Raw genomic sequence first — 13,365 nt, forward strand, 5'->3', positions numbered from 1 at the left:
ACGGGCGATCGTGTAAATCACCGTTTTGCTGGACTGAGATTAGAGAGCGAGCATTGCTTAGACCGGAGTTGGTGGAGCAAACGACAGAGAAGATCCAGTTGATTCGAGCTAGGATAAAGGAAGCTTAAGACCGTTAGAAGAGTTACACAAACAGACGACATCGGGATTTGGAGTTTGCTGTGGGTGACCATGTTTTCCTTCGAGTCATGCCGATGAGGGGTGTTCAACGCTTTGGAGTATCTGGCAAGCTTAGACCTCGTTATGTGGGACCGTTCGAGATACTAGAGCGAGTCAGATCGTTGGCTTACCGATTGGCTTTAAGCCCTCAGCCAGCTCATGTGCACGATGTCTTTCATGTTTCTATGCTTCGCAAGTATGTGGCAGATCCCAGTCATGTTATCAATTATCACCCGCTCGTAGTGCAAGAGGACGCGTCATACACTGAGTTGCTAGCTAGTATTGTGGATCAAAAAGAAAAAATGCCTCACAATCGTACAATTCCCTATGTAAAGATTCAGTGGCAACGACATACCCTTGAGGAGGCTACTTGGGAGCTAGAGGAGGATATTAGGCGACTTCACTCTCACTTATTTGCTTAGCCAGGTACGAATTTCGAGGGCAAAATTCTTTTAAGCAGAGGAGAATTTGTAGTGACCCGTAAATCGTAATTTAATTTAATTATTTGTTTATTGTGTTAATTTAATTTAAAGGGGATATTAATATATCTTGTTGATATTAATAATAATAATTTATGTTGTTTTGAGGAAATAGGAAATTAAGGTAATTAATTATTTTATTTTAAAATATTTATGAAAATAAGGAAAATTTGAAATAAATTAAATTGAGAGTTTTTCAGAAGTTTCGAGTGTTAATGTAAATAATAAGTAGGGGTGTGTGTGAGTATTTTGGAAGTTTGGGGGGGGGGGGGGGGGGAAAGGGCTGAGGTGCGATTTTTGAAAAAGGGACTAAGGGTCCCCTTAAATTTTAACACCCCGCCCTATACAGGCGTGTCACTATAAGGAAATTCCCGGGGTTTCTCTTTTTTTTTTTTTTTTCAAGCCTGTTACTCGCGGCGCCTGTGAGCACAATCTTCACATGTAGATGAAACACTCATCGTAAAACTACAGCCAGCACCCGCGGTGATCTTAAGAACAATCTCCACATGCAGATATATACCCCCGAGAGTTCCAGTTTTACTCGTTTAGTTAATAATAACAAATCTTAACCGAACGAGACAATATAAACACAGCTGAATACTTAATTAATCAAAATGACGTGGCCTATCATGTGTTACACACCAAAATGTTCCCATACCGTCATATGAATACAACATCAAAATTATTACAACATCGTCAAGCGATATATAACATCAATGCTTCCAAAATAATACAACAACAACAACTATCAAACAAACACCACTGGCTCATCGGTCGTGTCCTCGACCTCGCTGCTGTCCCTGACTGGAACGTTGAATGTTCCAGGGGCATAACCCATGTTAGATGATAAACCATCTAAGTGAAGGTATGAAACAGTTATACAATGCATGAAAGACATACGAGCATGGCATACTATACGACAACATGCAGGACACGTCTAACTCGAGATATCACCTTGACATACTTAATCCCTCGAATGCCCCACTGTGGCACACGTTCACCTGGTCCAACGTTAATCCCTCGAGTGCACCGTCGTGACACCCGTTCACCTGGTTTAACATTATTCCCTCGAGTGCCCCAGTGTGACACCCGTTCACCTGGATTAACATTGTCCCAATCTCAGGTAGACCCCATCGCGCCCCATACGGACCCAACGATGCAATTAAACTTGACCCCAAATGATATGAAAATTTACACGCCATGCACCAACATTTTAAAATAAAACAGTTAATGCAATGTAGCAAATATCGACACAATGATCATCAGTAAAAGCCTTGTAAAACAATCTATGTCTAGGAGGGTATAACCGCTCACTAGAACCCACCACAAGCACCTAAAAATACTTCCAAGACAAGGAAAAGCTGGAATCAAACCACTCACCTCAATTCGGAAAAGTCCAGATTTTGCCTCGAAAAACATGCCACACCTCAAAAATTGTGTAATTCTTCTTCCAATGACCCAATTGATTCCTATTTCACCATTTAAGACCTTTGGAATCAACATTTCTATTTTTTCACAATTTTCTCTATTTTTATTTAATTTTCAAACATTTCTACCTTCAGAAATTCATTAAAAATACCTAACATCAATTTTCACAAAATATGTTTCCATGATAATTCCTAGAATAATTTTACCTAAATTATGAAATTAAAAACACATAAAAATCGTACCTCACGCGCCACCCAGAGGTCCCGCGAGTGGGAGCCATGCGCCGCCGCACAGTCTTCTTTTCCGGTCGTCTTCCCCGATTCCGGCGACGTCCAATGCCCTAAATTCTTATAGGGGCTTGTAGAGCTCTTCAAGGCGACCTCAATGGTGCCCTTGTTCGTGGGAAAAAGTGGCCGGAGGTAGGTTTAAAAGTGAGTTGCAGGTCGCGGCGGCAGCGATTCATTTTTCCGGCCAAGCTTCTAAAACCCCTCCATTTCTACACCAAACGCCCCCAAAATTTCCAGAATCGATCCTTAGAACACTAAGAACAAAAGCCCCTTATCCTTGTGCCTCGATTCAAGCCCGAATGCCCTGAATTTCTCTCGATTTTGAAGAAAACCCTCGGCCTCTCGACGTCTATTTATACCCTCTCTCGACCCGATTTTCCACCATAGATCGGTTGCCCTTATCCCCTTAACCCTAGATCTAGCTTCTAAACCAATTAAGAAGCACCAAATCAAGAGCCTAAGCCCCCAAAAGATCCAGCCAAATCAGAAATCTTTTGGCCATGATTTCCGATCAAATCACACCATTTTCCGGCCAATGGAAGCTCCTAACGAGACCATCATCGTCTGAAGGCTAGCCTAGAGCCTCCGGGAAACCTGCCTGATGCCCCAGAAGCGACCGCCGGCGGCCGGTCGGTTTCACACCAATGCAAAAATTGCATTTTAGCCCCCAGCCTTCTTTTAATTGAATTTCCTCCCTTTCTTAGATACCCCTAGACTTTCTAACACTTCCACAACGGCCCTCAAGTTCTATATTTTCCATTTCCTTTTGGAATTTCTGAAAAATTCATCGATTCGACCTCCCTCTGATATTTTGCAAAATCTGCACTTTTGCCCGAACTCTCCTAATTGCGTGTTTTTGACTTCAAACCTTTGAAAATCCCTGATTTTTATCAAATATCGTCTAATTGTGCCATTTCTCGTCAATTGGCTCATCTTAACTTAGTCCTTCCTCTTTCGTTTAAGTTTTGAATATCGCACTTAGGCCCGAAACTTTGCTAAATATCATTTTTGACCCATATCTTCAAAAATTCTCTTATTATTTAATACCGGATATTACATAAATAAAATTGAGTGCATTATATGTATGAAAGAGGTGGATGGAGTGGGTGGTCGGGGACGTGCTGGGTGCGGGATCGAGACCGCGGGGGTGCGTGCGCGAGGCTGAGGAAATGGCTGATTTTTAATCAGCCTCAAGCGCTCAAAATGGTGCCATTTTGACATGAGGCAGTGGCCTCCCAACGGACGCCATGTGGCCGTGTCCTGGCCGCTCGTTTTGGCCAATTTAAGGCCTATTTCTGGCCGATTTCACGCAACAAACAGAGAGGATTAATTTTAGTGAAGAAGAAGCTCAAGCCAAAGCTGGAAATGGAGGAAAATGGGAGAAATTAGGGATTAAATCAAGTTTAATTGAAGATTTAATTAACCTGGTAAGTAGAGAAGCTAGTATTAATAATTTCTTACGATTGGAATTTCATTTAGAGCCCAATTTTATTAATTTTGGCAAATTATGCGATGTTCCAATTTGTATAATTTTTACTGCATTTGGTCAAGAAAAGCCCAAGGATCTCTTCTACGAGGTAAGTTTCCTACCCCCTCCAAGAAGTTCCTTCCATTGTGAATTTATTTACCCTCCCTTTGTTAGTTTTGGTCCATTTATTAATTATGGAATTATGAGCCGTTTGATGTAAATTAAATTTAATAAATTAGGTTCGAGGATTTTATTTGTGCATTACCTACAGGGGTTTGTGCCACCCCCATGCCTATGGGAATGATACCGAACTGACTTAGGGATTAGGTTCTTAGATGTTCGAGTATAATTATGGATTCTTAGCTGCTAGTAGGCTAGAGCTGTTGGGCAGTGAGGGCTAGGGTCAGCTATATAGTAACATTGGAGTGACTATTGTGCGGTCTTTCTTAGGCTGTCAGCCGGATACTCCTAGCCACTAATCGTCGACCGGTGCCAAGCACTGCTGACTAGCTCTGTCGTTATGTGGTTACTGCATGACTTGATATATTCTATTTCTATTGCATAGTTTGATATGCACATGGGTACTGGCTGCATGTTGGGGTTTTATGTTTTGTTTATGCTTGGTCACGGACATCCTAGTATTGTTAGTTGCACCTGGCACGGGCATATGCATCGCATGTGGTTTACTATGTGGGCGAAGCATCTGTCTGATGCCTGGATGTATGGGCGTCAGTGTATCTAGTTGATGCTTACTACGCCTTACATTTTATATTCGCATTGCATGGTTACTTTGTGTTCAACAGTCTCGGATGGGAGTATTGTTTCGAGGAAGCCTAGGGCTCGGTTATTTAGAGGCTCGGGTGTCGGGAGCACTGACCCAAAGAAGTGCACATAGGTTTGTTGAAGACTTATGTTGCCTTATAGGGCAGCGGCAGGTTGGTATGTGACTTGGGTGCCGGGTGTCTTGTGTGCGCCCCAAGAACCGGTATGTGCATTCATTATGCTTTACTATTGTGTTGTAGTGTCTCATGGCTTGTGTGTATGTGTGGGTCTATGTTTGGGGGAGTTCACTTCTTCTATTTAACTTATAGCCTTCTTTTTCTTATAAACTTGCCGAGTCTTGCGACTCACTTTGCTTTCCATCATTCTAAATAAAGGTAAAGCTAAAGTCAAGGGCAAGGATCGCAGTGCCTAGCAGCCGTGTCGGTATGGTGTACAGTCAGCTTTCCCTCGTTGTCTCTTATGTTTTGATGGGATATTGGTCCCTTTATTTTTTACTGTATCGGGTCGTTTCTTGTATTTTTTATTTGTTGGCACAGGTGTCTGTATGTATTTAGATGCTATGTGACTGTTGTTCCAATAGGGTGCTCGTGTGCGTGCATGTATATAGTTTTGCTTTCGCTGTTTTATTTCTTATATATGCATGCCAGGGTAATTTCCCGTTTTGTGTTTTATTCTTTTCTCTATCGTAAACGCTCCCGTTCAGTTAATCCGGATGGTTGGGATATTCAAGCGGGGTGTTTACAAATACTAAGGCTGCGTTCTCTTTGCTTTTCAATTTTCAGTTTTGAGTTTTGAATTCATTTTCAGTTTTCTGTTTTGATAATTTGTTTTTAGAAAATTGAAAACGCGTTCTCTTTGTCATTTTGAAAAACTATTTTTCAAAACAGAAAATTAGAAAACGCGTTCTCTTTGAAATTTTGAAAATATTTTTTTAATGATATTTTATTCAATAAACTTGATTATTAAGTAAATTATAAATATTTAATGTTAATATATTATTAAAAAATATATACATTTTAAAGTTAATGAATTTTGTAATATTTTTTTTCCATTAGAATAATGAAATATGAATAAATAAATAAATAGATGTATTTTGAGTTTAGAGTTTGTTTTGAATGAAAACACTCAAAACAACTTTTTGTTGTTTTCAGTTTTCTTTATAAATTTTTTTTTTTTTTTTTTTCAAAAATGTATTTTTAAAAACAGCAAAAAGAACGCATTTTCATTATTTTAGAAAACTGAAAACTAAAAATGACTTGAAAACAGCAAAGAGAACGCAACCTAAGCTTTTCCCATGGATTCATCACACCATTTGCTTAATGCATGCATGCACAATCAAAATTAAGACTACTTTATAACGAACTCTCATGGATAATAATGATAAAATTCAAGCACACAAATTGCCAATTGGACCCCACTACAAGACGCCTCAAGCTCCTCATCATGCACATATGACCTTAGAATTAATGGTTGATAACTAGAATTTATTGATGTGGTATTTGTTGACCTTACCACACCAACGGTTATTACATATTAAGAGGCTATGGGCCACAAAATAGGGCTCTGTTGGGGTGGCAGGCACTAATTCCCAGCCTCAAAAGATTGTGTATATTTTCAAAATTGTAAAAAAAAACAAAAATTGAATATATCATTTAATAAAAATATCTATTTTATATGTTGAATAAATACCTGTAATAATTTACTTAAATATTTTTAATGAAAATAATTTCAAATTTAATAAAATAATTTTTAGGAATTATGTAAGTATATAATTAGCTATAACTTATAATTTCAAAATATAAATAATTACAAATTAAAAAGATAGAAACAAAGAAGTTCAAGCAGACTCAATCTAATCTAATCTAATCCATGTCCAATTTGTTTCTTAATCAAACAAACTAATATGTGAAATGCATTAGAACACACAATCATTAACAATGAGCAGGGCAATTAAGAATCCATAAATTTGTAAATGAAATTGTCTCGTCATCAAGAAGGCCAACATATAGATAAAATGTGTTAAAAAAAATTTGGCCACTATTTGATCTATAAATTTCATAATCCTAATCACGTGAAATATTCCTTGGCACAAAAAATGTTAGTTCAACAATTGCAAATTTCCTAACTAGTAACATTACAAAACATATCATAACATTAAATAGGAACATTAAATTCGTGGTAACATTAAATTCCCTAATAATTACAATCTTCGGTTATTAACTAAAATTAAGCATGGTTAGTAATTGGTGAATACGTACTAATTAATGGGATTAAGTCCTTTCCACCCAAGTCAACAACTTAATTCATACCCTAAGGCAACTGGCTCACAACAAAATGAAGAAGACATAAGCATTACAATTTACACTATATTATATTTTCTTAAAGATTTTGTTTAAGAAGTGGGTTGGTTCACATGCCATCCAGGGTATCCAATTATTTATAATTTCCCTTCAGCCTCATCAAAAAGAAAAGCATAGGATTGAAGTTGTTCAACCAATTAATTAACACCCACACCAAATGTAATTAGCTTGCATATTAATTTGCTACATTCAGTGTTGTTTTGTAATCATTCAGCAGAGATCATGAAGAGCAGTTGCAATAGTTAGAAGAGAGGGCTTAACCAAAGCAAGCTTTGAGCCTATTAATCAATCAAAACACTGTAGTGGCCAACTCCAACCACAATTCGTTAGGCAAATTGTTGTCAGACGTCAGAGTAGAGTCAATATATAATCAAGGTTTTAACTAGAAGTGCACGGTTAATTTTGTAAAATTTTATTAAAATTATACCCTTATTTTGGTCTCAAAATTGGGTTTAATGGAATATTTTGTAATCATATATGCAGGTTTAGAGGAAAATAAAATTTAAAGAGAAATTGGGGATGAATTGGAAATTTTAGAAAAAAAATATTAAAATAGAAAAAAAAGAATACTCCCCCTTTAATTTTTAATAAAAATTAAATCTGCAATATATATAAACATAATACATATTTATATAATACATAGACATATGCGTGCATGCTATAAAGATATATATATATATACATATATAACTTAATATATTTACATGGGATGCAACAGTACGTGGACTTGAGGCTCAAATCAATGGAAAGTCCAGCAATTGAAAGAGCCCCCATTCTTCATTTTCTGCACCAAAATAAGGGGGCGGAGCAGCAGCACAGCAAGAAGGCGTCGCACAGCTGGGAGAAGACGGACACAGTGCGCTGGAGAAGAGCTTCGCATAGCTGGGAGGTCTTTTAAATTACGCACAGTAACAGCGATTAGATTTTTTTTTTTTTTCAGTTTTAAGATTGTTGTTCTTTAGTTTTTATTATTAGCTGCTGTATTAAGATTTATGCTCTTTTTAATCAAAATTATGATACGGCTCAGCAACTTTATTACTGTCTCTTTTTATTTTTTTGTTTTTATTTACATACTGTTATAAATTTCTGTATTAGATTTACATTAATACTTTACATTCTGTTTTGTCTTTATTTCTGATGTTTTTAATTTCTGTTATCTACTATATGCTATTATTAAAATCTGTTGATGCTTACCATTTTAATTTATCGTAATTAGTTTTAATTCTTTAAATTCTGCCTTTTAATTTCTGTAATTTAATTTTAGTATTTAAATTTAAGCATTTTAATTTCTTGTTATTTAATTTCTGTCAATTAATTTTTAAATAAAGGCGTGTGACTATGTAAGTCTTGGACCAAGTCAAGAACAGTGTCTGATATCATGAATAACCCAAGCAAGCCAAACTTCATTGCTTAGTTGAGATTTTTGAAATTAGATTAAGAATTTTTGCCAAAACATTTAATTTGAATTGTCATACATGCCTAAATTGAAAATACTGTCATACCATAGTCAAGTCTAAGTGAAAATACAATGTCCGATGATACTATGATTTTATGCTTGCTTGGGGAATGAATGGATCAAAACTGAAATTGTCTTATCCCAAGGCATTTTATTTTCAATGTTAATTCACTGTCTCAATTTTCCTCATATCACACCACACTACTTCACAATTTACTTTCATGCATTGTCTTTACTTTTCTTTTAAGAGGCGTTTGGTACAAGAGAAATTTTAAGATTTTTAGGAATGTTTGGTTGGGAATCTATATTCCCATGTTTGGTATAATTTTTTTATAAAAAGAATTTTGAGAAATAGTATTATTGGGAATTATTTTTAAGTAACTTTCTCACAAAAAGATTTCTGGGGGGTTGAGAATCCAAGTTTTCCATGAACTTAGAAATGTTTTTAACAAAGAAAAAGACTAAAATATCATTTATCCTTTTATAACACCATACAAATATATTATATATTTATATTAAATATTATATATATGTATATATATTTATATTATTTATTATAAAATATTATATATATACACACACACATATATATACATGATGTATAAAAAATAACATTTTTTTGACTTTCTAAAGATGTTGTGGGTCCTAATATTTTATACAGTAGAAGGAGTTTATCATTTTTAAACAAAAATTCAAATAAGGGTAATTTTAAAAAAAGAACATAAAGTTCCAAGAATGTTGCATTTAAACCAATATTGTTGAAAATGTTTAAAACTAACCAAATATAGAATTGCACAAATCCTAGTAATCAAAGATTTCCAAGAACATTCTCAAGAATTGTGAATCCCAGAAATTTAAAAACTTCTCTCGTACCAAACGCCCCCTTAATAATTGACTTCTCTGTGGATATGACCTGAACTTACCAATTTTAAATTATGTACTACATAAACCTCGTACGCTGGCGAGTGTGACCCCCTTGTGTGTGTGTCTTTAAGGTAATTAATTTTATGCAAGGGTAGGAGTCAAACAGAATTTTAGCGCCGTTGTCGGGGAAGTCATTAAGAAAATAAACCAATGTGAAAAAAAAAATATTATTGTGTTGTTAATATATGAGACTAAGGTTAGGTAGGATTCTTGAGCATCCACTTGATTTCATCTATCATTAAATATCTATCTACCTTTGAATTTTCACTGCCATATTAATTGATGTGTCATTATTCTGATTACATGTCTGTATGGGAAAATGTCTATGATTATAACGATCTCAATGTGCAAAACAAGTCTAGACCACTTAAGGACTACTTGTGCTCTCCCGAGCAACCAATTCCATCCTACACTACACCTGCGGTTAGTCACCATGATTTTAATTTCAACCCTTGTGCTAGTCAGTCTTCACTTATAGATTCCTTTGAAAATCACGGCCATTCCCATCAGGATCTCAAAGAGGATGATGATCATAGTGCAAGGTTGGAATATTTAACTCAGAAGGTGGAGTTGCTAGAAACACGAAACATTCAAAATTTTAATGAGATAGAGGTTAGATGTTTGGTGTGTGAGTCGTCAAGTCATAAAACAGATTTTTGTCCTAAAATACCTATTTTGAAGAAAATTGTGAATAGGAAAATTTTTTATTTTTATCCACACCATATCTAGGATAGGCTCCATTCTTTTCAGAGTCAAGGAGATGATCCTTATTTTTCGGGTTACGATCCAAATTTTTACACTTATCCCAGCTTATATGATGATTTGAATTCCTATTGGAGCAATGATTCTACATTTCAATTTTATGAACCTTTTCCTCCACCATCTCATCAATTTGAATTAGAGCAAAGGTTTACATCTAATGTTTATCAGTCTCCGTATGAGAAATCTTTAGAGGATACCCTTCAAGAGTTTATGTAAGGTCAAAAAGTTTTAAATAAGCAAATGGCCGAATTTCAAGAACAAACCACTAGGGCCATAGGTGACATTTTAGAACAATTGACCAAGGTTACACAAACCTTGAGCGTGAGCAAGCTTGGTGAGTTTCCAACCCAACCCAATCAAAATTCTGTAGGTCAATGTCTTAGGGAGGAACTTTCGTCCAGTGATACCATAGGTCATAACCTGGTCCAACCTATACCCGACCCTAAGAGTGATGAACTATTTGTGTAAGGCCCGCTTCCGAATATTCTCGCTTAGCATAGGATACTCGAAAAAAGGTCATTACAGAGATGATATAGAACAAAACTGAACTCTAATAACAACTCACTTCATTTCTAGCAGCGAAAATTTAAATAAGATTTAATTACATTTTTAATATCTCATGACTCTAGACCCGATGGCTATACAAAATAATAAAAGGCTCAATGCCAATAAACAACACAAATCCTTATCACTAATAACCTCACCAAATCACTAGCTAGGATCTTTGAAGTTAGGATGCGTCTTTGTACACCACTATCCCTGGGTTGTAGTCCTACTAGACTCGCCCCCAATGACATTTTTTCCTTCACCTAGAATGACAAGGAAGATCAAGTGAGCCACAAGACTCAACAAGTTCGAGAAACAATTAACAATATATAGGATTCAAGAACACGATGACACCAAGAAGAGTAATCAATGACTCGACAATTATATACAAGATTCACAATTCATGAATTTATCGATTCAACTTAATATATTATGTCACCATGTATCATTATGCAAATGTGCATAAAATTTCTATATCATTATCAATTCTCACAGGCTCGCAAGCCATCAATCAATACATACATGAGTGCATCATTCCATTATGAATATAAATCTCCCCGGCTCTCAAGCCATGAATCAATTGCATGCAAAAATGCATAATTTCAATAAAACCTTACAATAAATATGGAGCCAACCTGCTGAGCTATGGCTATCTCGTCCCGCGCCAGGTGCTCTAGGAGTACCCTTTCCCTCCGCGCAAAATAATAGGTGCGTAAGAATATATATATATGTAACATATACATGTATGCATTTGCCAACCACATGCACTTAAATTCTTATTCCTCCATATTCATACTTACAACACCATCTACCCATACCGGGTATTTTACCATCATCAGATAATTCAACATATCTTACTTCATAACATTTACCACGTTCAAGATGCAAATTATAACACAAAGATAATTTTGGGAGATACTATTTAAGGTTAAAGTTTGATTCAACATTTGAGAAGTATTATAGGTTTAATATGCTATTTTTTCCATCTTATAATTTCCTTGAGTTCATTTAACTGGTGCCAGTATACAATTACTTACATTCATGCTCATAGCTCAATCATAAGAAAGAATGGCAACCCAAAAAGAATTTCATATTTTCTACAGGCTGAACACTGAAAATTCTTTAGCCATCTGATATATATTGAGATTATGCTGAACACTGAAAATTCTTCTATCAATTGTTGCCTTGAATTAAAATTGCTCTCACTTGCTACACATTTTCTACAAGCTGTCTTTGTTTATATTGACTATTGCTAATTAGTTGGTTAAAATAAAATGAATGGTTGTGATGGTATAATGTTCTCTTAAGACATTAGCCAATGGGGGTAATGGTATAATGTCCTATCACTAGTTGCATTTGTCTCAAATTAGCATGATCCTTCAAAAGGGGGTATATGGCACTATTTTGGCTAGTAACAATATATGGGCATTAGAAGACTGGGCCCTTACATTCGAGGCACAACATGAAATAAAAGACAATAGAATAACTAAAAAATTGCATTTTAGTATAAAAGGAAAATTCAGATGGCAAAAAACATGATCGGTAGTCGCAAAGCAACTTAGTTGCATTCATTTCGTCAATCTACCTCAAAAGCATATATTATGGGCTGAAACCGGAATCTGTACGCGAATTCTATGCCCATTTATTTGAAAATGCATAATCAAACATTTTTAGATACGCTAACGCTGTTTCAACTTCATCCGTAACCCAGCCCTCATCCCTCATCATATTCCATCTCACATATTTGCATCATGTCTTTCTTGAGTTCTTCAACCAATTTTTACTTTCATGTGGTCAACAAATCATCAACCTAAAATGCAACAAAAATAGCATTCTCAATATTTCCATGCCTAACATAAAAGGCTGCCTTAATTTTGCATTTTCCTGAAATCATATCCACTATAGTAATTGAATTTACAAGCGAAAAGAAAGACCAAAGGTTTGGTCAATTTGACTATACTAAGCTCTTGGAGCTTCCTTTAACCAAGGCAATCCTTCAAACAGTAGCTTCAATCACAAATCCTTGATTGTTCAAACACAAACAGTAGCCTCTGAGGGAAGCTCCAAGGGAAGCTCTTGGAGCTTCCCTCAGAGGCTGTCCTCAGAAGTTTCCAAGGTGCATTCTTTCATATTTGCCCCGTTGTTCTTACCATCTTGCCCATTACTATTCAGTACCATTGCATTTTCATCTAAGCTGATGAAAATTACTTCTTTGTGCCCTTTTGCAGCATGCTCTCTACTTGGTTTATCTTGGACTTATTGTGTTTGTATCAGCATGGATGGGTAAGCAAATGCGCTTCACAATCATTAGGCTGCCATACCTTAAGAATGACCATTTGATCTATATTTCTTGGTGATTTAACTATTACCACGTTTTGGTGCCATTGCACATTTAGGTGTTGCGTTCTAGATGCAGACTGGAGAAAGGCAAACTGCCCGCTTGCGATTGAAGTACCTGCAATCAGTACTAAAAAAGGATATTAGTTTCTTTGATACAGACGCCAGGGACAAAAATTTGATCTTTCACATATCAAGTGATGCAATATTGGTTCAGGATGCCATTAGTGAGAAGGTATATGGGAAAAAACGCAAGGAAGCTATGCCTGATATTTCACTGTTACTATTTTAACCAGAGTACTTATAGCATACTCTTCATTATTTTTTGGACCTCTATCTAGATCCAGATAGGCCACGG

At 35.9% G+C, this 13,365-nt stretch overlaps 1 protein-coding gene across 1 annotated transcript; it reads left to right on the plus strand.

Annotated features, from left to right (window-relative positions):
- Window positions 1-206: 206 nt before the first annotated feature.
- Window positions 207-599, plus strand: LOC127812744 (uncharacterized). The gene has a single exon (XM_052353266.1). It carries the CDS (start codon window positions 207-209, stop codon window positions 597-599), a length of 393 nt encoding a protein of 130 aa, XP_052209226.1.
- Window positions 600-13,365: the final 12,766 nt, after the last annotated feature.

Source organism: Diospyros lotus, chromosome 11 (assembly GCF_014633365.1).
Source record: "Diospyros lotus cultivar Yz01 chromosome 11, ASM1463336v1, whole genome shotgun sequence".
Taxonomy (NCBI): domain Eukaryota; kingdom Viridiplantae; phylum Streptophyta; class Magnoliopsida; order Ericales; family Ebenaceae; genus Diospyros; species Diospyros lotus.